The sequence below is a fragment of the Podarcis erhardii genome (genome assembly GCF_964252035.2).
Source record: "Podarcis erhardii genome assembly, chromosome: 2".
Lineage (NCBI taxonomy): Eukaryota > Metazoa > Chordata > Lepidosauria > Squamata > Lacertidae > Podarcis > Podarcis erhardii.
Window position 1 is genome coordinate 124,768,010 of NC_138498.1, and position 25,511 is coordinate 124,793,520.

The 25,511-nt window shown below is 46.0% G+C and overlaps 3 protein-coding genes across 5 annotated transcripts in view; 2 read left to right on the top strand and 1 right to left on the bottom strand.

Annotated features, from left to right (window-relative positions):
* LOC309334679 (uncharacterized protein) overlaps positions 1-25,511 on the top strand; it is a 32,961-nt gene that overhangs the window by 6,914 nt on the left and 536 nt on the right. The window contains exons 5-6 of one of the 2 annotated variants that reach the window (XR_014153228.1): positions 528-2,041; positions 24,177-25,507. Coding sequence is in view for 1 of the 2 variants with exons in the window: in XM_081849226.1 (XP_081705352.1) it covers positions 528-2,020 (1,493 nt within the window). In the remaining variant the exon portion in view is untranslated. Of the gene's footprint in view, positions 1-527; positions 3,334-24,176; positions 25,508-25,511 lie in introns of those variants that run through there. The other variant, XM_081849226.1, reaches the window with a different exon arrangement.
* On the bottom strand, positions 7,128-14,004 carry LOC309334729 (uncharacterized protein). Of its 2 annotated transcripts, none has more exons than XM_081849342.1 (2): positions 13,709-14,004; positions 7,128-9,183 (listed from the first exon to the last, which is right to left on the bottom strand). In XM_081849342.1, the coding sequence occupies exon 2, from the start codon at positions 9,009-9,011 to the stop codon at positions 8,013-8,015; it is 999 nt and encodes a 332-aa protein (XP_081705468.1). In that variant the 5' UTR covers positions 9,012-9,183; positions 13,709-14,004; the 3' UTR covers positions 7,128-8,012. The 2 variants fall into 2 exon arrangements, with proteins under 2 accessions (XP_081705468.1, XP_081705469.1); XM_081849343.1 differs by lacking the exon at positions 13,709-14,004 and adding an exon at positions 13,544-13,564.
* LOC309334651 (uncharacterized protein) lies at positions 14,548-24,179 on the top strand. The gene is made up of 5 exons (XM_081849140.1): positions 14,548-14,562; positions 18,554-18,636; positions 18,833-18,959; positions 19,323-19,400; positions 21,353-24,179. Exons 2-5 carry the CDS (start codon positions 18,562-18,564, stop codon positions 23,740-23,742), a joined length of 2,670 nt encoding a protein of 889 aa, XP_081705266.1. The 5' UTR covers positions 14,548-14,562; positions 18,554-18,561; the 3' UTR covers positions 23,743-24,179.

The window sequence follows — 25,511 nt, forward strand, 5'->3', positions numbered from 1 at the left end:
TGTAATCTGAAGTACTTCTTCCGGGTTAGTGGAGTTTGTAACCCGAAGCGTTTGTAACCTGAAGTGTTTGTAACCCGAGGTACCACTGTACATATAAAAACATCATAAAGCATCATAAAATGTTTTACATTTGTTGTTACACCCCCCTTCCGCCCCTGGCTCCCACAGAGCATGAACATGCACACCTGGAGCTGCAAAAATTGACAATTTCTAGGAGGTCTTTGGCCTGGTCCAGTAGGACTATTCTTGTAAAGACCAGAGATGTCCTCCAGGCTTGAGTTTTCCCTTTCTTTGTGCTGAGACATGTCTCAAATTAAAATATCCTCTGTGGTGCCACTGAGCTGAGGTTAATGTACGGTTAGGTTCTTTTCACAAGTGCCCATGTGCCCTTCTCATTAGCGGGAAGGGACATGCTTGAGAACAGTAAAATCAGTGAAGCAAAGAATTGGACTCAATGCGTAATGAGCATGTCGGCTTCTGCCATGCAGTGTGAGTGATATTTTCATTTTCTCCCTCTCCCTAAACAGGTTACAGGCAGAAGAGCGAGAGTTATGGGGAGCCATTGATGGTGTCATCAGAAAATGTGGCGCGTGAAGCAGGGGAAAAGACGGAAAGGAAATCCTCTGCTATGCAGGACATTGATATCCATGTCGCCCTAAATCCACAGGAAGATTGTACAGGGAGCAGCAGTGTGGAGTGTGGAAAAAGCTTCAGTCAGAGTGGACGTGTTAGTCTACATCAAAGAACCCAAACAGGGGAGAAAGCGTTTCAATGCACAGAGTGTGGAAAGAGCTTAAGTAGTGCTGGTAACCTTGTCAAGCATACAAAAACCCACAGAGGGGAGAAACCATTTAAATGCATGGAGTGTGGAAAGAGTTTCAGCCAGAGTGGAAACCTTATTGCACATCAAAGAACCCACACAGGGGAGAAACCATTTACATGTATGGTGTGTGGGAAGAGTTTCAGTCTTAATCACCATCTTACTTTACATCAAAGAACGCACACTGGGGAGAATCTGCATAAATGCATGGAGTGTGGAAAGAGCTTCTGTACCAGTAGTTTCCTTACTGCGCATCAGAGAACCCATACTGAGGAGAAACGATTTCAATCTATGGTGTGTGAAAATAGCTTCAGTCTTAATTACCATTTTACTCTACATCAAAGGACCCCCGGTGTGGAGAAACCGCATAAATGCTTGGTGTGTGGAAAGAGCTTCAGTTGTAGGAGTAACCTTACTTTACATCAAAGAACCCACACTGGGGAGAAACCCTTTAAATGTACGGAGTGTGGAAAGAGCTTCAGCCAGAGCGGAAATCTTACTGCACATCAAAGAACCCACACAGTTGATAAACCATTTAAATGTATGGTATGTGGAAAGAGCTTCAGTTTCAATTACTCTCTCACTTTACATCAAAGAACCCACACCGGGGAGAAACCATTCAAATGCATGGAATGTGGAAAGAGCTTTCGTGCAAGTAGTGTGCTAATTGTGCATCAAAGAACCCACACTGGGGAGAAGCCATTTAAATGTATGGAGTGTGGAAAGAGCTTCAGGCAGAGTGGAAGACTGACTGCACATCAGAGAACGCACACTGGGGAGAAACCATTTAAATGTATGGAGTGTGGAAAGAGCTTCAGCCAGAGTGGAAACCTTACCACACATCAAAGAACCCACAAAACAGAGAAACCATTTAAATGTATGGTGTGTGGAAAGAGCTTCAGTCTCAATTACTATCTTACTTTACATCAGAAAACCCACACCGGTGAAAAACTTTTTGAATGCCTGGAGTGTGGAAAGAGCTTTAGTTGTAGGAGTGCTCTTACCGCACATCAAAAAACCCACGCATTGGGGAAACCATATGAATGCATGGTGTGTGGAAAGAGCTTCAGGCGTATGAGTAACCTTAATTTACATCAAAGAACCCATACTGGGCAGAAACCATTTAAATGTATTGAATGTGGAATAAGCTTCAGCCAGGGTGGAAACCTTATTGCGCATCAAAGAACGCACACAGCGTAGAAACCGTTGTGAATCCCAGAGGTGGAGAAGCAGAGAAGACAAAGCTTAGCCACTAAGAAGAAGAAGAAATGGTCTCCGCATTCTGCCTAATATTTGGGTCGGCCTGGTTGTCATTTGGAGTGCGTTTCATTGTGAATCCAAGATGTGGAGAAAGAGAGGATGTAAAGTTTAGCCACTTGGTCAGGAGGTCAGTGAAAGGCATTGGTCTGCTGCCATCACAGTAAAACAGAACTCCATCTTGCGTATCACCCACCAAGTAGGGTGCTTCCTTGGGAAACGTAATAGAACTGGCTATGGCTTTCCGTGTAGAGAACCACATACCATCCCTTCAAAGAGTGTGTGTGTGCACGCGCAAGATTATGAAACCTCAGGTGCCCTAGGAGAGTGTCCCCAGTTGCCTTCAGCATAGTCTACTGCATCTCCCATACCACCAGGAAACTGGTCATTCTCTGGGCTACTCAATAGTACACTAGAAATACTATATTGTTTGTGGATAGGCTATGATTAGTCCTGCTGCAAAGCGGCAGCACTCTGTTTTATTTTGTAATCTGTTTAAGCTGTTTACTTGCTATCCCCTTAACCTTCATTCAAAATAAAGTTTCACAATCTGACCAGCTCTTCGCTTTGTCCTATCGCTGAAGCTCTTCAGAGTACCAGCTTTTAGTCTACTCAGAAGAACAGTGAATATCATTGCTAGATTCAGGTAGGTAGCCGTGTTGGTCTGATGCAGTCAAAATAAAAAATAAAAAAATAGTCCAGGAGCACCTTAGAGACCAACTAAGAAGTAAGATGAAGTTGGTCTCTAAGGTGCTACTGGACTTTTTTAAAATTTATTTTTAATTTCGACTGAATATCAATGTAAAGGATGCTCAGATTAAAGCAGCTGAATGTGTAGCCTTCATAATTACAACTATTGCCTACTTTTCACATATACAAATATCCCACAAAACCTATTTCCTTCCATCAAAAAGAGAAATCTCCTTCTGGCCATTGTGGAAATAACCAATCATTTTGGATGCATATCATAAAATTCTCCTCTTCAAAGGAGAGATGGGACCCCTTTGGGGCACTAACTCAGCCTTTTCTTGCTGAGAGAATCAGGCTTGCGACAACGAAATTGGTCATTTTTTCTCAACTCTGCAATTGGACAACTTGGAATTCTTTCGCATTGATTCCTTAGAATATATTTTCTGTATGTGTGTAAAAACAACCTTACGTTTTTATCTTCTGTAATCCTGAACTGTCGTGAGATCTATGGATGAACAGTATACTACTACTACTAGCATCTTAAATAAATAAACCTATTAACTAAGGTTATGTGACTGAAATCTTCACTGAAGCCTGTATATTCTGTGTGCTTATATGGTGGGTGTAAACATCACCCCAACTATTTCTGAAATAAAGTTGTTACTTTAACCCAGGGGTCAGCAAACTTTTTCAGGAGGGGGCCGGTCCACTGTCCCTCAGACCTTGTGGGGGGCCGGACCCTTTGCCTCCCGAAAGCATCCCCCTCCCAAAAGGCCTATGCCACTCACGCCGCAGCCGACACTGCCTGGCCTTCAGCAGCGCAGCGTCAGCGTCCTCTGTCTCAGCGGGGCACAGAGCCCAAGCCACTGGCCTCGGCGGGAAGGAAGGGGCAGCACCCAGAGGCGTCCATGTCACGGAAGTCAGTCTCCACGCAGAGAGGCCTCTGTGCCGTGCCTGTTTAGCGCAGGGACTGACCGAGCAGGCGGCAGGGTCCACAAGGTTTGTGGGCACAAGGTTAATGAGCCCGGTGGGCCGTATCCGGCCCATGGGCCTTAGTTTGACAACCTCTGCTTTAACCAAATGATAAGGTGACGCTATGGTTTTCCCAGTAGTGATGTATGGAAGTGAGAGCTGGACCATAAAGAAGGCTGATCGCCAAAGAATTGGTGCTTTTGAATTATGGTGCTGGAGGAGACTCTTGAGAGTCCTATGGACTGCAAGTAGATCAAACCTATCCATTCTTAAGGAAATCAGCCCTGAGTGCTCACTGGAAGGACAGATCCTGAAGCTGAGGCTCCAATACTTTGGCCACCTCATGAGAAGAGAAGACTCCCTGGAAAAGACCCTGATGTTGGGAAAGATGGAGGGCGGAAGGAGAAGGGGACGACAGAGGACAAGATGGTTAGATAGTGTCTTCGAAGCTACCAGCATGAGTTTGACCAAACTGCGGGAGGCAGTGGAAGACAGGAGTGCCTGGCGTGCTCTGGTCCAGGGGGTCACGAAGAGTCAGACACGACTGAACGACTAAACAACAACAAAAGGTGACACAGTGCTCTAAGTCACTTCTATCACTGATTATAGAATTGGGAGGGACCCTGGTGGTCATCTAGTCCAACTCCCTGCAATGCAGGAATCTTTACTAAAGCATCCCTGAGAGATGGCCGTCCAACCTCTGCTCAGAAACTTCCAAGGAAGGAGAGTCCACTACCTCCTGAGGGAGTCTGTTCCACTGTTGAACAGCTCTTACTGCCAGAAAGTTTTTCCTGATGTTTAGTCAGAGTCTCCTTTCTCGTAACTTGGAAGTCATGCATTTGAGTCCTCCCCTCCATTTCCCAAGGGGGAGCCCTTTCGATATCTGAAGATGGCTCTCATATCTCCTCTTTTCTAAGCTAAACACAACCCACTCCCTCAACCACTTCTCATAAGGCTGGGCTTCAAGATCCTTTAAAGTCTGCACATTTTCCAGCTTGTCAATACCCTCCTCAAATTGTGGCACCCAGAACTAGACACCATACTCCAGGTGTGGTCTGACCAAGGCAGAACAGAGAAGGACTAGGACTAGGAGAGCCAGTGTGGTGTAGTGGTTAAGAGTGGTAGACTCGTAATCTGGTGAACCGGGTTTGCGTCCCCGCTCCTCCACATGCAGCTGCTAGGTGACCTTGGGCGAGTCATACTTCTCTGAAGTCTCTCAGCCCCACTCACCTTACAGAGTGTTTGTTGGGGTGGAAGGGAAAGGAGAATGTTAGCCGCTTTGAGACTCCTTAGGGTAGTGATAAAGCGGGATATCAAATCCAAACTCCTCTTCTTCTTTCCTTGATCAGGATGCTAGACTTCTGTTGAAGCATCCGAGAACAGCATCAGCTTTTTTTGCTGCTGCATCACACTGTTGACTCATCTTAAGCTTGTGTACTACGACCAACGGGCACCTTACACCCTCCAGTAGCGATGCCTCATTGCCCTCCGTATGGTTGCATCAGGAAGATTTTGGGCAGCATCTGACAGAACATTCTCAAACAAATATGTGCTCTGTCTTTTTATTTTCTTTGCCCATAGATCTCAGGGTGGTTCACAACATCATAATACAAGAAAGAAATACAAAATACATAATAAAAACAAGAGCAATAAACACCCCGCTAGCCAATAACCCTCCCTCCCCCCACCCCACTTGCGAGTTGCAGCATTGACCACACTGGCTTGGTCATGTACACAGAATGGAAGATGTTAGGACCCCCAAGAGCCGCACAAACGCTCCACGCGGCTCGGAGCGCTGAGCAGAGCCTCCCGCCTGCATTCGCTCCATAAGACGCACACACATTTACCCTTACTTTTTAGGAGGGGAAAAGTGCGTCTTATACAGCGAAAAATATGGTAAAAGAATGAGAGAGGATGTTGCGGGGGCTTGCCCCCCAGCATTAAGGAAGAAAGGAGTGGGTGGGAGGGGCAAGACAAGATGGGTGAAGGGGGGTGAAGAGAAAAATTAATCTAAAATAAAAAGCAAACTGGGGATGAGGAAGATGAAGGCTGCCTGTTTTGTCTCTTCACGCCACTTGCCATATTAAAAGTCCAATGGGGAGAGATGGGTGAGGGGCTACAAAGAAGAGAAGGGGGAAAATTGGATCTCGGAGGCAGCCTTTCTCACTCTCTCTTTTTATTTGTTTTTATTAGTTTTCCAAATAAAAATTTATAGCAAAACCGAATACATATCCATACAGAGTTGTTGTTTTTTAATATCAAGACTTCCCCCCAATGCTATTGTCAACATTTTCAACTGCAAATCATTTCATGTTTCGTATCCATATTGTCCATAGTATTTGTTAAATTACAAATGAGATTAAAATCCTGCTAATGTTTTCTTCTGGTTACGGTAGTCTCTTATGTAAATTATAATTTTTCGCCATTCTTTCTTGATGTTTTTGTCTTTTTGGTCCCTGACCTTTCCGGTCAGTTTTGCCATTTCAGTGTAGTCTAACAACTCAGTTTGCCATTCCTCTCTAGTAGGGACTCTTTCTTCTTTCAATCTCTGGGCTAATAGCATCCCTACTGCTGTTTTCACATACATGAAGAGCCTTTTCTGTTCCTTTGGAATGTCAGAACCTACAATTCCTAATAAGAAGGCTTCTGGGTGTGTGTTTTTATACAAAAGTTGTTTTAAACATTTTTTTTTCCAGTTCGTTATATATCATTTCCCATAAAGACTTTATTACTTTACACAACAACCAGATATGATAAAAGGTACCTTCTTTTTCTTTAATATAATAATAATAATAATTTATTATTTGTACCCCGCCCATCTGGCTGGGTTTCCCCAGCCACTCTGGGCGGCTTCCAACAGAGATAAAAAATACACTAAAATGTCACATATTAAAAACTTCCCTGAACAGGGCTGCCTTCAGATGTCTTCTGAATGTCAGGTAGTTGTCCATCGCCTTGACATCCGATGGGAGGGCATTCCACAGGGCGGGCGCCACCACCGAGAAGGCCCTCTGCCTGGTTCCCTGCAACTTGGCCTCTCGCAGTGAGGGAACTGCCAGAAGGCCCTCGGAGCTGGACCTCAGTGTCCGGGCAGAACGATGGGGGAGGAGACGCTCCTTCAGATATACTGGACCGAGGCCATTTAGGGCTTTAAAGGTCAGCACCAACACTTTACACTCCCAGCACATATTTGTACTTGTTCTATACATTTTTGGCAGCTTAAAGGTAAAGGGACCCCTGACCATTAGGTCTAGTCGCGGACAACTCTGGGGTTGCAGCGCTCATCTCGCTGTATAGGCCGAGGGAGCCGGTGTACGGCTTCCAGGTCATGTGGCCAGCATGACTAAGCCGCTTCTGGCGAACCAGAGCAGTGCACAGAAGCGCCGTTTACCTTCCCACCAGAGTGATACCTATTTATTTACTTGCACTTTGATGTGCTTTTGAACTGCTAAGTTGGCAGGAGCAGGGACCGAGCAACAGGAGCTCACCCCGTCATGGGGATTTGAACCGCCAACCTTCTGATCGACAAGTCCTAGGCTCTGTGGTTTAGACCACAGCGTCACCCGCATCCCTTTTTGGTAGCTTGCTAGGAGTCAAATAGCACAGGTACATCATTCTCATATGATTTTCTTTCAGTGTACAACATGCCATGAATTTCAGATCTGTTTTCCATAATCTTTCCCAAAATGCAATATGAATGTTATGCCTTTCTCTCTCCCAGTCTTCCTTCCTTCCTTCCTTCCTTCCTTCCTTCCTCTCTCTGTCTCTCTCCTCAGCCCACCATCATTCACATAAGCAGGTTCTCACTCCCCCCACTATCTAACAGTACATTACATATTATTAAACTTATTATTATGAGACATTACTTTCATTATTTTAACACATATATGTATAGCTTTACATGGAAACACCAAATACATCAAATACACACCATGCTTCCACCACCAATTTCCCCTTATAGGAATCCGTGATGTCATGGGAGGAGCAAACTCTGAGGGTAATACTCTCCACACTCCATACAGCTAAAAGGTTTCTCCCGCATGAGAGGGCAGGGGGTGTTTCGCAAGCATTCAGTTATAACTGAAGTGCTTTCAGCACTCCATCCATTTAAACGGTTTCTCCTCTGTGAGTTTGTTGATGGTTTGCAAGGCTTCCACTCTTAGTGAAGCTCTTTCCACACTCCATACATTTAAATGTTTTCTCTTCTGTGTGAGTCTGACAATGTTTTGTAAGATCGCCACTCACTAAAGCACTTCGCGCACTCCAAACATTTTTAAGTTTTCTCCCCTGTGTGAGTTTGTTGGTGTTTTGTAAGACTTCCTTTATCACTGAAGCTCCTTCCACACTCCATACATTTAAATGGTTTCTCCCCTGCGTGGCTTTGTTGATGTATTCTAAAATGTCCACTTTGAGTGAAGCTCTTTCCACATTCCATACATTTAAATGGTTTCTCCCCTGTGTGAGATCGTAGATGTATATCAAGATTTCCACTATAACTGAAACTCTTTCCACACTCCATACATTTAAATGGTTTTTCTCCTGTGTGGGTTACTTGATGAATTCTAAAATGTGCACTTTGACTGAAGCTCTTTCCACACTCTGTACATTTAAATGGTTTCTCCCCTGTGTGAGACCGTAGATGTAAATTAAGATTTCCACTATGAATGAAGCCTTTCCCACACTCCATACATGTAAATGGTTTTTCTCCCGTGTGTGTTCGCTGATGTGTTATAAGAGATCCACTATGACAGAAGGCCTTTCCACACTCCTTACATACAAATGTCTTTTCTCCTGTGTGAGTTTGGATATGTGAATTAAGACTTCCACTATTAGTGAAGCACTTTTCACACTGTGTGCATTTAAACGGTTTCTCCCCTGTGTGAGTTCGTTGATGTAAAGTAAGTTTTCCACTACAACTGAAGCATTTTCCACACTGTGTGCACTTAAATGGTTTCTCCCCTGTGTGAATTCGTTGATGTACAGTAAGGTTTCCACTATTATTGAAACACCTTCCACACTCCAAACATTTATACGGTTTCTCCCCTGTGTGAATTCGTTGGTGTTTTTTACAGGCTCCATTATTACTGAAGCTCTTTCCACACTCTGAACATTTATATGGTTTCTCACCTGTGTGAGTTCGATGATGTACAGTAAGGTGTGAACTATGATTGAAGATCTTTCCACACTCCATACATTGAAATGGTTTCTTCTCAGTTTGAGTTTGACATTTTGAAAGAGTTCCATTACCACTTAAGCTCTTTCCGTACTCCATGCCTTTAAATGGTTTCTCCGTTGTATGAGTTCATTGATGGGATAACCATGCAGACTGACTGAAGCGCATTCTACATGTCTAAATATTTTCTTCATCTGAACATTTTATTTGCTTTTCCCAATGAAATTGCAGGTGGCCCCTCAGAATTCTGAATGTCTTCTCTGTTGCCTTTCTGGGAGTGGGGTGGAAAGAAAATCTTGTTAGTGTTTCAAGGAAGAGTAAAAGAGAGGTTAACACACAGTAAGCCCAATTAGCACCTTTTCTTATTTTAACATCTTCTAGATCCTCTCCTCTCTATGTCTCCCTGAGGAAGACTAGTTAGCTCTGCCTGACCTTCTGCCCATATTGTAATATAGGAATATCTTAGTGGAAATTCCCTGTCCAGGACCCTTTCATTATCCCTCCTCCTTTGGGTTGGGTGGCCAAGGTCTCCCGGACGTACCATCTTTGCTCCAACAGAGAATATGTGTGGCACTGAAAACAGTTAATATTAAAGATCACTTGTAAGGATGAACTGAATGAATATTATTTTAGAGGAAGGAGGTTCAAACAAGAGATGTTTCCACTAGAAGCGATTAAAAACTTGTGCGTAAAGAGCAATCCCACCCACCAACTGTCTCACACAGCTCAGCTGTGATACTGGCAATCCTTGGCCTGCATATGCACATGCCCACATGCAAACCCTCCAGCAATGGGGATTGTCTATCATGAATTTGGGTCCTTTACCCTTGAAACCCACCAGACTGGGAATGTGAATACATCTATTATCTTTTGAGGCTGATGGAATGTACAGTGGTGCCCCGCAAGACGAATGCCTCGCAAGATGAAAAACCCGCTAGACGAAAGGGTTTTCCGTTTTCAAGGCGCTTCGCAAGACGAATTTCCCTATGGGCTTGCTTCGCAAGACAAAAACGTCTTGTGAGTCTTGCGATTTTTTTTCCGCTTCCCCCCCTTTTTCTAAGCCGCTAAGCCGCTAATAGCCGCTTAGCCGCTAGTAGCGCTAATCCGCTAAGCCGCTAATAGCGCTAATCCGCTAAGCCGCTAATAGGGTTGCTTCGCAAGACGAAAAACCGCAAGACGAAGAGACTTGCGGAACGGATTCTTTTCGTCTTGCAAGGCACCACTGTAATATAGAAGCTTTCAATACAGTGGTACCTCAGGTTACACACGCTTCAGGTTACATATGCTTCAGCTTACAGACTCCACTAACCCAGAAATAGTACCTCGGGTTAAGAACTTTGCTTTAGGATGAGAACAGAAATCGTGCGGTGGTGGCGCAGTGGCAGCGGGAGGCCCCATTATCTAAAGTGGTACCTCAGGTTAGGAACAGTTTCAGGTTAAGAAAGACCTCCAGAACGAATTAAGTTCTTAGCCTGAGGCACCACTGCCATGGGAGCATATTCACCCAGAGCTTTAACAGTTGCACTGGCTCCTGGTGGAGTATAGGGTCAGGTTCAAGGTGCTGGTCTTGACCTTTAAAGCCCTTTGTGGCTCAGGGCCCTCGTATCTATTGAACTGCCTCTCCTGGTATGCCCAGGAGGACCTTAAGGTCCATGAACAACTATAGTTTAGAGGTCTCGGGCCCTAAGGAAGTCAGACTATCCTCCACCAGCACCAGGGCCTTTTCAGTGATGGCTCCGACCTGGTGGAATGCTCTGCCCCATGAAACCAGGGCCCTGCAGCATTTAACTTCCTCCCACAGGGCCTGTAAAGACAGGGCAATTCCAACTGGCTTTCAATTTGAACCTGGCCTGATCTTTTGTTCCTCTTCCTTCCCTCCCCTTTTTATGAAGATTACCCGCTCTGGGATCCCACGGCTAATTCTCCCCTGGTCTCCTCACTGACCCAAATAGGACTAATTAAGCCAGCTAGCCCTGGTGATCATCTAATGTTTATTTACCCTAAATTGATTTTTGAATTATATTGTTATTCATGTTTTTATACTGTATTTTATGCTGCTTTTATAATTAAGTGTTTTAAATATGTTGTTAGCCGCCCTGAGCCTAGTTTTGAACCGGGAAGGGCAGGGTATGAATAGAAATAATAATAATAATAATAATAATAATAATAATAATAATAATAATAATCCAAAAGCATTTCAATGGCACCCTCCACCCATATTTTTGGACTGGTGTCCAACAGTATAAATAATCAGCCATGCAGTGGAAAGTAAACATTGCTACTGATCATGATAGGTTCCTTCTCTGCAGGGAGAAAGGGGGTCCCGTGTGGGTTTTCAACATTCCCCTCCCCACAGCAGTTAGTCAAACTTTATAGATGGGCAAGCCAACCCTCTCGCCAGCTCAATTTGTGCTTAAGCAGGTAACTGTATAGCAAGAAATAAACAACAGAACAGGAAGAAAAAGGAAGACAACTTCTTAGGATAAAGGAACTCAGTGGTCCCACAGTGGGGCATATTATTCTGGAGAATAATAATAATAATAATAATAATAATAATAATAATAATAATTTATTATTTATACCCCGCCCATCTGGCTGAGTTTCCCCAGCCACTCTGGGCGGCTCCCAATCAGTATTAAAAACAATACAGCATTACATATTAAAAACATCCCTGAACAGGGCTGCCTTAAGATGTCTTCTGAACGTCAGGTAATTCTTTATCTCTTTGACATCTGATGGGAGGGCGTTCCACAGGGCGGGCGCCACTACCGAGAAGGCCCTCTGTCTGGTTCCCTGTAGCCTCACTTCTCGCAATGAGGGAACCGCCAGAAGGCCCTCGGCGCTGGATCTCAGTGTCCGGGCTGAACGATGGGGGTGGAGACGCTCCTTCAGGTATACAGGACCGAGGCCGTTTAGGGCTTTAAAGGTCAGCACCAACACTTTGAATCGTGCTTGGAAACGTACTGGGAGCCAATGCAGATCTCTCAGAACCGGTGTTATGTGGTCCCGGCGGCCACTCCCAGTCACCAGTCTAGCTGCCGCATTCTGGATTAATTGCAGTTTCCGGGTCACCTTCAAAGGTAGCCCCACGTAGAGCGCATTGCAGTAGTCCAAGCGTGAGATAACTAGAGCATGCACCACTCTGGCGAGACAGTCCGCGGGGAGGTAGGGTCTTAGCCTGCGTACCAGGTGGAGCTGCGTAGCCTGCGTACCAGGTGGAGAACTTCCTAAAGGTCCCTGTAAGGTAGTTTAGGTAAGGAAGAGAAGAAAACCCAGGTAAGGGAGGAAGAGTAAGAGAATGGGGGTGGGATAGGAGGCCCCTGAGCATTAATGTGTGTGCAACCCTCAGCTCTTGGTTCAATGGTCTCCCCATCACAGATAAGAAAAATGCAATTGTTGGAGGAGTGGAATGGGGAAGCAAATGCAAGAACAAGGGAAATTCTGTTTACAAAAATGCAGTTTCACCTACTGGCAATGCTGGGCTTGGCTCCCCCCCAGCCCATGGCTCCCTCAGCCCCCCAACTTCCTCTGCCCTCCTCTCTCCGTCCCCTTGGCGCAGCTCACCCCTCGCCCTGCGCCCCGAACAGCACGTAAAACTCTCCATCCGGAGGGGCTTCGCAAGAGGGGGGGGGGGAGAGCGAGGAGAAGGGAGGGGGGATCTCTCTCCTGGTCTCCCCCGCTTCCTTTAAGCCTTGCATGGACTCGCTTCTCTCCATCTCTGCTGCCAAAAGGACCCGACAAGGCGCAAGACGCGTGGAGACCCTGGGGAATCTCCTGCCAGGTTTGGGACCTCGGCTCGGACCCCAGCAGGGCAGGTGAGCATCCCTTTGCCCTCAAAAGAGATCGTGCAATGGAATCCCTGCGGGCGTTTCCTCTGGAGTAAGACGTCGTGCACCCCACACCGCGCTGCACATAGAATCATAGAATCATAGAGTTGGAAGAGACCACAGGGGCCATCGAGTCCAACCCCCTGCCAAGCAGGAAACACCATCAGAGCACTCCTGACATATGGTTGTCAAGCCTCTGCTTAAAGACCTCCAAAGAAGGAGACTCCACCACACTCCTTGGCAGCAAATTCCACTGTCGAACAGCTCTCACTGTCAGGAAGTTCTTCCTAATGTTTAGGTGGAATCTTCTTTCTTGTAGTTTGGAGCCATTGCTCCGTGTCCGCTTCTCTGGAGCAGCAGAAAACAACCTTTCTCCCTCCTCTATGTGACATCCTTTTATATATTTGAACATGGCTATCATATCACCCCTTAACCTCCTCTTCTCCAGGCTAAACATGCCCAGCTCCCTTAGCCGTTCCTCATAAGGCATCGTTTCCAGGCCTTTGACCATTTTGGTTGCCCTCCTCTGGACACGTTCCAGTTTGTCCGTGTCCTTCTTGAACTGTGGTGCCCAGAACTGGACACAGTACTCCAGGTGAGGTCTGACCAGAGCAGAATACAGTGGCACTATTACTTCCCTTGATCTAGATGCTATACTCCTATTGATGCAGCCCAGAATTGCATTGGCTTTTTTAGCTGCCGCGTCACACTGTTGGCTCATGTCAAGTTTGTGGTCAACCAAGACTCCTAGTGAATTCACATAGTGAATTTGAAAGTGGGGGTGATCTCAAATGCAATGCAAACCTTGCAGGTGTTGAGTCCCCACTTTGCAGCTGGGATGCATAGATCTGAGCTCCTGTCGATGGGGGGTCCTAGGAACGGCTCTTGTGGGGTGGGTGTTGGGGGGGGGTCTTCTTTCCCTGTCCCCCTCTCATCACCCCTCCCCCCCTCCCCAGGCTGCGTCTTTACCTCTTTGTCATCTCCGGCCGCTTGCCTCCCTAAATCGTTAATCCAGTTTCGTTAATCCATTCCTGCAATAAAGGAGGGGGGGCGTTTTCCTCCACCGACACACCCCTCCTCCCTTTTCTAAAACCTCCCGCCTCTCGAGGGACTCCTATTGCCTTTGTCTTGAAACTTCCGACACCTTGAGTAGCGACACTTCGGGTTCCCAATTGAACGCGCGGGCCCATAGAACTATAGTTGCAGAGCAGCCCCCGCCTGCATTTCAGGATCCCAGTGCGAGTCAGGCTTGTGCAAAATATGCATAGGGGAGGGGAGTAAAGCTGTCCAACCTTCATCCACCAGAGGTTTTTTTTTAAAGGGGCGGGGGGGGGGGTCTTTCCCTGTCGAGGACTGAACCTGGTGTCTCCTTTTGCATGCAAGGCATTGAATCTGAGACCTTCTGCATGCAAAGCAGCTGTTCTGCGCCTCTCCATACAACTTCATACACCCCCCCCTTTTTTAAAAAAGTGTGCATTATAACAACACTGGACTACCCTTTAGGGTTGTCGTAAATTTCCTGCCGCTGCCAGAGACTGAAGCTTGCACCTTCTTGCAAAATAAATGGGATTGCAGAGATTGTTTGCAGCGGGGAAGGGAATTTCTGCTTGCAGGGAGGGAAAAGAGTGGGAACCTTCTGCCACCCAGTCCCTTCACCTGGGTCAACGAGCTCCGCTTCCTAGAGAGGCAGGATGTTTTGGAGTGGGGGGGGGAGGCAGTCTGGGAGGGGTCTCCGACCATATTCCCGGAAGAGAAGCAGCCGAGGAGAGGAGGAGGAGGAGGAGGAGGAGGAGGAGGAGGAGGAGGAGGAGGAGAAGGTGCGGGTAGGATTTGCATCTGCAAACAGCGCAGCTGGGGGGGGGGAGGAGGAGGGAAAGGGTTTTATTGGGGGCGGGGGCGCCTGGGGAATGAGAGGAAAGCAGGGAATTGGCTCTCCCACCCTTTCCCTCCGGGCTTGCCTTTTGCAAGATCTGCGTCCTTGGAAGCAGGCGAAGACATTTTGGTGCCAGGTGACAGCTGCTCCCCCTCCCACAATGACCAACTTGCATTAAATATTATGATTATATATAACATAATCGATCGCAAATATTTCATTCGGGGTTTGCTCCAGCGGTGTTTTGTGCATCTTTGCACACTGAGCAGCGGGTTTGGGCTTCCGCGCATGCTTGTGCAAATCCTGCTGAGCTCGGAGGGATTGCAGCCCCCCCCCCAGCCTGGCTAGGGATGCTCCGGCTTTGTCTTACAACCCCCCTACCTCCTGCCACCCCCTCATCACCCTATGACCCTTTCTTTCTTTCAGCCACTGCGCCTTCCAGGCTGCGGGGGTGGGGAGGAGATAGGGAGGGGGGCAGGGAGACTGCTGCTGTACAGTGGAAACAGCTTGACAGGAAAGGAGGGGGGGCATAGCTGTCAACTTTTTCCTTTTCTTGCGAGGAATCCTATTCGAAATAAGGGAATTTCCCTTTAAAAAAGGAAAATGTTGACAGCTATGCAGGGCGATGTGGCGTTTGCTGTGCTGCTTTTGTAGCCCCAGAGCAGGAGAATAGCTTTGCATTCCCAGAGAGGGAGGGGATTTTGAATGGGGAGGTGTGGGTTTTGTTGAATGCACAATGCCAGGGAAGTTTTTTCATGTGTTTTGATTTGTTGAAGCCACCCAGAGTGGCTGGGGGAACCCAGTCAGATGAGTGGCATATAAATATTTTATTTATTTATACATACATACATACATACATACATATACATACATACCCCGCCCATCTGGCTGGGTTTCCCGAGCCACTCTGGGCGGCTTCCAACCGAATATTAAAAAACCCACAGTGTCAGACATTAAAAACTTCCCTAAACAGGGCCACCTTCAGTTGTCTTTTAAAAGTAAAATACAGTGGTAGCTTGGGTTAAGAACTTAATTCATTTTGGAGGTCCGTTCTTAAGCTGAAACAGTTCTTAACCTGAAGCACAACTTTAGCTAATGGGGCCTCCTGTTGCTGCCGCGCGATTTCTGTTCTCAACCTGAAGCAAAGTTCTTAACCTGAGGTACTATTTCTGGGTTAGCAGATTCTGTAACCTGAAGCGTCTGTAACCTGAAGCGTCTGTAACCTTAGATACCACTGTAGTTGTTAATTGCGTTGACATCTGCTGGGAGGACATTCATTTTTTAAAAAAAATAATATTTATTAAGGGTTTAAGGATTACAAAAAGAAAAAGAGGAACAAACAAAGTTTAACAAAACAAAACAATACATTACAATAAAAAGCAAAAAAAAGAAATAAAGAAATAAACAACAAAAAACAACAAGTATTCCCATAACTTATCTTTCATTTACTTGTTTCATTGACCTCCTCACACCTCCCTTTTTTGTATTCTAGATCAATTATCCATTTCAGCAAATCCTTTCCCTCTTTTCAAATTTTTATCCAGTATTTTATCTTAATATTAAAATAACTTTACTTTCCCTCCTTTCACCAATTAACAGTCTGTTTTTTCCTAAAACTTTATAACATTTCTGTTAAAGTCACATAAATTCATTCCAACATCATTCTAACATTCCTTAATTTTACAATGTTTCTGTAAATAGTCTTTAAATTTCTTCCAATCTTCCTGCACTGACTCTTCTCCCTGGTCTCGGATTCTGCCAGTCATTTCCGCCAGTTCCATGTAGTCCATCACCTTCATCTGCCATTCTTCCCTGCTGGGAGGACATTCCACAGGGCAGGCGCCACTACCGAGAAGGCCCTCTGCCTCGTTGCCCTCTCAGCAAGGGAACTGCCAGAAGGCCCTCAGCGCTGGACCTCAGTGTCCGGGCTGAACGATGGGGGTGGAGACGCTCCTTCAGGTATACAGGGCTGAGGTCGTTTAGGGCTTTAAAGGTCAGCACCAACACTTTGAATTGTGCTTGGAAACATACTGGGAGCCAATGAAGATCTTTCAGGACTGGTGTTATGTGGTCTTGGCGACCACTCCCAGTCACCAGTCTATCTGCTATATTCTGCATTAATTGCAGTTTCCAAGTCACCTTCAAAGGTAGTCTCATGTATAGTGCATTTATTATTATTATTATTATTATTATTATTATTATTATTATTATTATTGGCTTTGGGAGTTTCCTTAGCAAGAAGAGGCTGATGTGAGAAGGAGCCAAAAGGAATCAATGATACTTTGGGAGGGGGAGTTGAGGGGGGAGGCAAATGGGGAGGGGGTGCTGCACTGCTCTTGTTATAAGGATAAAGGTTGGAGGACTTGGTGTGCCACTCTTGAAACCTTTGCGGAACTTCCTCTCCATGAACGGTGAGGTTTTCTGTTGTTATTACTGCCAATTGCCTGCTTCCAAGGGTCCCCCTCTTGGACTCCTTTGGTCACTAGAAGAAAGGGCACTTTTCACTTGCTTGCACCATCAATTCCCTCTTTTCCCTTCTGTCTCTTTTCTCTGTATATCATTCCTGAATTTTGGACATCTCTGGGTGTGTGTGTGAGAAGAGAGCTTAGAAATGTTTGCATTTTTGCCTTGTGTGTATAATGTCAATCTTGCTATTATTTTCTATGTACCACATCAAGACAGAGGCGGGTTTGAAACTCATGTCCTGGAGCCTATAATAAATAATAATAATAATAATAATTTATTTATATCCCGCCCTCCCCAGCCGAAGCCAGGCTCAAAGTGGCTAACAACAATAAAAGTAACACATCATTCTAAAATCAATTAATTTTAAAATCAGTTCAAAATCAAATTAATGGCAACCATTGGGCTAGAGTTCTGTGAGGATTACCGAAGGAGGGGGTCAGACTGTGCCTTGGCCAAAGGCCAGGCAGAACAGCCCTGTCTTGCAGGCCCTGCGGAAAGATGTCAAGTCCCGCAGTCTCTTGTGACAGAGCGTTCCACCAGATCGGGGCCACGGCTGAAAAGACCCTGGCTCTGGTTGAGGCCAGCCTAACCTCCCTGTGGCCCGGGACCTCCAAGATGTTTTTGTTTGAAGACCTTAAGGTCCTCCATGGGACATACCAGGAGAGGTGGTCCTGTAGGTACGAGGGTCCTAGGCCATATAGGGCTTTAAAGGTTAAAACCAGCACCTTAAACCTGATCCTGTACTCCACCGGGAGCCAGTGGAGCTGGTAGAGCACTGAGTGAATGTGATCCCGCGGCGATGACCCCGTAAGGAGTCTCGCCACGGCATTCTGCACCCGCTGGAGTTTCTGGGTCAGTCTCAAGGGCAGCCCCACATAGAGTGAGTTACAATAATCAAGTCTGGAGGTAACTTGCGTGGATCACAGTGGCAAGGTCAGTGGCTAGGTCAGGGCAAGAGACCCTCTGGTTTGACCCTCTGGTTATTTCTCACCCTGTTCCACCTCACTGTGCTGGAATATTAAACAGTTCACACACACAAACGCTCTTAGAGGAAGCCCTGGAGGGCCAAAAGTCACTAATCTTCCTATCTCTGTCCCCCCAAATCCATGTTTGAGCTGAGATGGAGTCTCTGCACCCCAGTGCCCTCCAGATGTCAGCTTTCTTCCAACCAGAGAGTCTTGTCAATATCTTAGGGCTTTTCTTTATTTATAAATGTGTCAAAATGTCAGAAAGGGGATTTCCTGGATGGCTGTTTTGGAGCAAGCAATAAGTGAGTTCTGCAGAGGTACTGGCCATAATGCTTTCTGTGAAGTCCGATTAAGTAGCTTATAGTATTAGAAAGTTCCTGTATAAAGGATGGCATTGTTCCCATTCCCTGTCTCTCCCCTGCAGGCCCAGGGATGGCTTCTCTAGAGAGCTGCTTCCTGTTTTGAAGTGTTCCCTTCAGACCTCCTCATTCACCTTCTCTCCGACAGGCAGCCTGATGGCCACAGAGACAGCATCTGGACCATCTCTTCTTACAGGTGCGGTGGGAAAAGGTGCCAGGCAGCTCCCTCAGGTAAGGAAACAGCATCAGGGAGGGAGGGCAGGTAGGAGTTGGTTGGGTATTATTTATGATTAACGATTGAATTTGCTAGTTACTTTATCCTGCCCAGGGCCACCAAAAGCAACCGAGAACCAAGAAACCAAACAGACAGAGATGAGGGGGATCTAAGAGAAGCTCTGTTTTCTTCTTCTTCCTCTTCTTCTTCCAGGCCCTCTTGACCTTTGAGGAGGTGGCTGTGTTTTTCACGGAGGAGGAGTGGGCTCTGCTGGATCCTGGCCAAAGAGCTCTGCACAAGGAAGTCATGGAGGAGAATTATGAGATGCTGGCCTCTCTAGGTAAGGGCACATTTTTATGCCTCTGGACTGCTAGACGTTGAAGGTGTCAAGCAGCTTTTGTGCATTTATTCACACAGAGTAGGAATAATTTAAGAAGAATATCCCGCTTGGATCCCCATTTTTGCAGATGTACTCTACAATATTTTTAGCTTTGTTCTCTGAAGAAGCATCCATATATTCACACAAACGCCCCTTGTGACAGTGGGGACCACAAGGTCCTCTCCTGCTCACGTTGCGTGTCTTTATAGGATCTGGATATGGCAATCCCTCCTCTTTGCCTTTGTTGACGTAGATACGGATTGATTTGAAATGACTGAGAGTTTTGTGGCCCAAAGTAGCTAATAATATCTCATTCCTTGGCAGAATCAGACCTCAGTTCCTGTTGGGAAGAAGGACAAGATCCATTCCTCCAGGACCCCAAAGAAGGGGAGACCTCAGCAGGTACCAGTGTTGGGAGGGGGCCCTTTTGCTCCAGGAAGAGAGGGAGGAGAAGCCTGATGCCTTTATGTCCTGCTTCACATTCTCCTTGAGTGCTTTTTCCTGGCTACTTTGCTTCCTTGAAATCTGATGGGGCTTCTTGCTTACCTGGATAGACGACAGAGAGGAGGATGCGGCAGCTCTGCTCCTGTCCAAAGATGACATTTGCATTTGTTGTTACACCCCCTTCTGCCCCACAGAGCATGAACATGTATACCTGAAGCTGCAAAAGTTGACCATGTCTGGAAGACTTTTGGTCTACTCCAGCAAGACTATTCTCCTCCTTTATTGACCTCCCAACTCCATCAAACATCTCTGCTTGATGAAACTTTGGATCACTACTAGGCCTCTAGAGAGCAGAGATGTCCTCCAGGCTGAGTTTCCCCTTCCAATGTGCTGAGATATTCCCTCAAGTTCAAAATATCCTCTGTGGTTCCCTTGAATTGAAGTCCATGTACAGTGAGATCCTCTTCACGGGTGCCAGGTGGATTCTGCTGGGTCCACGTATCCCCTCTGCTATCACCTCAGCAGGGGATTTAAAATCTTGCCTTTCCCTGCTTTTGGGAAAGGAGCCATGGCAGTAGTAGCAGTAGGAGTGTCTGGGCATATTGTACAGTCATACCTCGGCTTAAAGACACTTCGGGTTAAATCTTTTCAGGTTGTGTCCCGCGGGGACCCAGAAGTACCGGAAAGGGTTACTTCTGGGTTTCGCCGCTTGCGCATGTGCAGACGCTCAAAATGACGTTACACGCATGTGCAGAAGCGGCGAATCGCGACCCGCGCACGCGCAGACGCGGGTTGCGTTCTGCTCAGGTTGCGAATGGGTCTCCGGAATGGATCCCGTTCACAACCAGAGGTACCACTGTACTGAGAATTAACTGGCCTTTTGGAAAGTATTTCCCAAACCAGACTTCATCACTTGGGTGGAAGGAGAAGATGTTAGGAAAACATTCAAGAAACAGATAAAAGTTCCTTTAAGCTTTAAACAGGATTCAAGAATTTTCTTTAGTGTGTGGGAGTGCCACTCTTAGCTTGATTGGTGGAAATAAAGGAAGGAAATTGCAGGCTGCAATTCTGCACAAGGAAAGCACACACACACACACACACACACACTGAGTTTATACCATGCTGGAGAGATATAGTAGGCATGTAAATAGTTTGTATATATTTGTAACTGAAATGCTTGTGCAACAAGTCAAGCGATATAGAAACTCTTAACTGAGGAATTTGACTATGACTACTGTTCTTGTCAGGGACACGGGTGGCACCACAGAGCCTAGGACTTGCCGATCAGAAGGTCGGCGGTTCAAATCCCCGCGACGGGGTGAGCTCCCGTTGCTCGGTCCCAGCTCCTGCCAACCTTGCAGTTCGAAAGCACATCAAAGTGCAAGTAGCTAAATAGGTACTGTTCTGGCGGGAAGGTAAACAGCATTTCCGTGCGCTGCTCCGGTTTGCCAGAAGAGGCTTAGTCATGCTGGCCACATGACCCAGAAGCTGTACGCTGGCTCCCTCGGCCAGTAAAACGAGATGAACGCTGGAACCCCAGAGTCGCGACTGGACCTAACGGTCAGGGGTACCTTTACCTTACTGCCTCCTGGGAAATATTCTGCTACAACGAGGTGCCATCACACAAGCAGAAAGGGCAGCCGAAGTGTGTGGGTGGGGTTCTAAGTGTTTGGATGGGGTTCTAAGGAAAGGTAAAGATCACCAGGTGGGAGTCACAGCAGGTGGGAGGTGGAGCGGAAAGGGACCTTGAGATTGTAGCACATTCAGAAATAAACTTCAGATTCCGCTGGAGAGGGAGGGGGACAAGCTTGAAAAAAGGAATAAGCAAAGAACTGAGTTCAATGTGTACTAAGGGTCTCTACTTCTGCCTTGCGATTTGAATGGCATTTTCTTTTTCTCGCTCAAAACAGGTAATGGGCAGAAGAGCGAGAATCATGGAGAGCCATCTGTGGGGTCATCAGGAAATGTGGAGTGTGAAACAGCGAAAGAGAAATTTGTAAATCAACGATCACCCCAAAAGCATGTAGGAACCATGTTGGAAAATGGGGAAGGGCAATCCTCCACTCCTCAGGACACTGATGTCCATGTCGAGCTGAATTCACATGAAGAATTCACAGGGAGCAGCAGTGTGGAGTGTGGAAAGAGCTCCAGTCAGAGTGGAAGCTTCAGTTTACATCAGAGAACCCAAAGAGGGCAGAAAGCGTTTCACTGCATTGAGTGTGGAAAGAGCTTAAGCAGTGCTGGTAACCTTATTAAGCACAGAAAAACCCACACAGGGGAGAAGCCATTTAAATGCATGCAGTGTGGAAAGAGTTTCAGACAGAGTGGGAACCTGACTGCACATCAAAGAACCCACACAGGGGAGAAACCGTTTACATGTATGGTGTGTGGGAAGAGTTTCAGTCTCAATCACCATCTTACTTTACACCAAAGAACCCACACAGGGGAGAAACCACATACATGCATGGAGTGTGGAAAAAGCTTCTGTACCAGTAGTTTCCTTATTGTACATCAAAGAAAGCACACTGGGGAGAAACCATTTAAATGTACGGAGTGTGGAAAGAGCTTCAGCCAGAGTGGAAACCTTACTAAACATCAAAGAACCCATACTCAAGAGAAACCGTTTAAATCCATGGTGTTTGGAAATAGTTTAAGCCCCAATTGCCAGCTTACTTTGCATCAAGAAAAGCATGCAGAGGAGAAACCATTTAAATGCATGGAGTGTGGAAAGAGCTTCAGTCGTAGGAGTAAGCTTACTTTACATCTAAGAACCCACACAGGGGAGAAACCATTTAAATGTATGGAGTGTGGAAAGAGCTTCAGCCAGAGCGGAAACCTAACTGCACATGAAAGAACACACACAGGGGTGAAACCATGTAAATCTGTGGTGTTTGGAAAGAGTTTGGGACTCAATCATCTCACTTTACATCAGGGAGCCCACACTAGGGAAAAACTGCATAAGTGCATGGAGTGTGGAAAGAGCTTTCGTGCGAGTAGCATCCTTATTGTGCATCAAAGAACCCACACTGGGGAGAAGCCATTTAAATGTACAGAGTGCGGAAAGAGCTTCAGCCAAAGTGGAAGCCTTACTGCACATCAAAGAACCCACACAGCAGAGAAACCATTTAAATGTATGGTGTGTGGAAAGAGTTTCACTTTCAATTACTACCTTACTTTACATCAAAGAACGCACAGTGGAGAGAAACCATTTAAATGTATGGAATGTGGAAAGAGCTTTCGTTGGAGAACTACACTTATTTTACATCAAAGAGCCCACACTGGAGAGAAACCATTTAAATGTATGGAGTGTGGAAAGAGCTTCAAACAGAGTGGAAGGCTTACTGCACATCAAATAACCCACACAACAGATAAACCATTTAAATGTATGGTTTGTGGAAAAGGTTTCAGTGTCAATTACTACCTTACTTTGCATCAAAAAGCCCACATTGGGGATAAACCGTATAAGTGTATGGAGTGTGGAAAGAGCTTCAGCCGGAGTACTACACTTATTGTACATCAAAGAACGCACACGGGGGAGAAACCATTTAAATGTTTGCAGTGTGGAAAGAGTTTCAGTCGACGGAGTACACTTACTGTACATCAAAGAAGACACACCAGGGAGAAGCCCTTTAAATGTGTGGAGTTTGAAAACAGAAGCTTTATAGAACATCATAAAACAGACACTGGGGAGAAACCATTAGAATGTATGGAGTGTGGAAAGAACTTCCGTTGTCGAAGTGCCCTTACTTTACATCAAAGAACCCACACAGGGGAGAAACCATATGATTGCATGGAGTGTGGAAAGAGCTTCAGTCGTAGGAGTACACTTATTGTACATCAAAGAGGCCACACTGGTGAGAAACCATTTAAATGCATGGAGTGTGGAAAGGCCTTCAGGCATAGCGGAAGCCTTACTGCACATCAAAGAATACACACCGGGGAGAAACCTTTTAAGTGTATGGAGTGTGGAAAGAGTTTCAGTCGAAGGACTACACTTAATATACATCAGAGAGCCCACACTGGGGAGAAACCATTTAAATGCGAAGATTGCGGGAAAAGCTTCAGTTGTAGGAGCGCACTTACTTTTCATCAGAGAAGCCACTCTGGAGAGAAACCATTAAAATGTATGGAGTGTGGAAAGAACATTCAGCGGACTACAGTTACCTTACATCAAAGAATCAACATTGGGGAGAAACCATTAAGATGCATGGAGTGTGTAAAGAGCTTCAGTGAGGGTGATGACTTGACTGCATTCGAGAACCCACACACGGGAGAAACCTTCCAAGTAAATGGAATATGAAAAGAGCTGCAGTGGGAGCAGCAAACTTAACTTCACACAAGATAATTCACACAGAGAGAAAAACTAACAAAATTCATGGAATGTGAACAGCACTTCATTAGCGACTGAAGCCATCACTGCACAGGGGGGAACCAAAACAGGAAAAAAATTAGAGTGTAGAAACAACAATCTTGTGGCCCCTGAAAATGCATTACGATGTAAGGTTTCATCTTCCCTAAGAAAAAGAAGAAATTGCTAGCACTGAAACTTTCAATTGCCCAAGGCAGTCTCCCCTTTCTGCCTAATGTTCGGCCGGCACCTACTTTACACCTAAGAACCCATACTGGGCAGAAACCATTTAAATGTATGGAATGTGTAATGATCTTCAGCCAGAGTAGAAACTTTATTGCACATCAAAGAATGCACAGGCGTAGAAACCGGTGAGAATCCCAGAGGTGGAGAAGCAGTGAAGACAAAGCTTAGCCACTAAGTAGAATATTAAATGGTCTCCCCATTTTTGGAAATGTGATATAACTGATTGGATCTCCATGTACAGAAAGAGCCAGAGGCCAGTCCTCCCAAAGGGAGGTGGTGCCAGACCTTAAAATCTGAGCTGCCCAATCAGCTTTCCCCTCAGCACCCTCCACCACTGGGTCCGCACTGCATCTTCCATACCAGCCAGAAACTACACATTGGGCTACACTTTAGTACACTAGCCTGCGAGCGCTCCAGTTGGAGAACAGCCTTTACCAAAGGTGTCCTGGACTTTGAAGACATTTGAACTCAGGACGCAAGGGAGAAACGTGCTAAGAGGAAGGCACGCTTGGCAAATCCACACTGTGATCAACTCCCGCCCAGAAACCAATGTCCCCACTGTGGAAGGATGTGTGGATCCAGAATTGGCCTCAGCAGTCACTGACAGATTCATTGTTAAAACCGTGTTATGGAAGACAATCTTGCTCGGCTATGAGTGATGGCCAAAGAAAGAAAGAGAAAGACAAGAGTACACTAGGAATACTATATTGTTCGTGGGTAGGCTGTGATTAGTCCAGGTGCAGAGCTTTGTTTTGTAATCAATGTAACCTGTTTTCTTGCTGGCACCCGATCTTTTATTATAAATAAAGTTCACAATCTGACCACCTCTTCAGTTTGTCCTATCACTGAACCATTTTTGAATGCCACTTTTACTTTATTCAGAAGCACATAAAATATCAGCATAAAGGATGTTTAGATTAAAACAGCTGCAGGTGAGGCGTTCATATTAGAACTATTGCTTTCTTTTCCCATATGCAGGTGTCCTACGAATCAGATTTCCTTTGATCCGAAAGAGAAATGTTGTCTCTGACAAATGTGGAGATAACCAAACATTTTGGATTCATATTACCAAATTATCCTCTTAAAAGGGGAGATGGGCTACACAGCTTGACATTTTGGTAGCACCAATTCAGTCTCGTAAAGGATGCTTAGTTTAGAGCTGCTGAATGTGTTGCATTGAGTGATTTATGGGGAGGAAGAAGGGACAGTCCAGGTGAAAAACAGGTCAGTAGATTCTCCCCCTTCCTCTGCCCCATTCTCTCATAGAACCAGGAGGAGCTTGAAAAGTAAAGAGCAGCTACGACTTCCGTAGTTTCAGGCAGCAACCCATCAGGGGAGGAGGGGAGGGTCCCCATTGTTGCTGCATGGTGAGCTCCCGTTCCTCTGTCCCAGCTCCTGCCAACCTGGCAGTTCGAAAGCATACCAGTGCAAGTAGATAAATAGGTACCACTGTGGCGGGAAGGCAAATGGTGTTT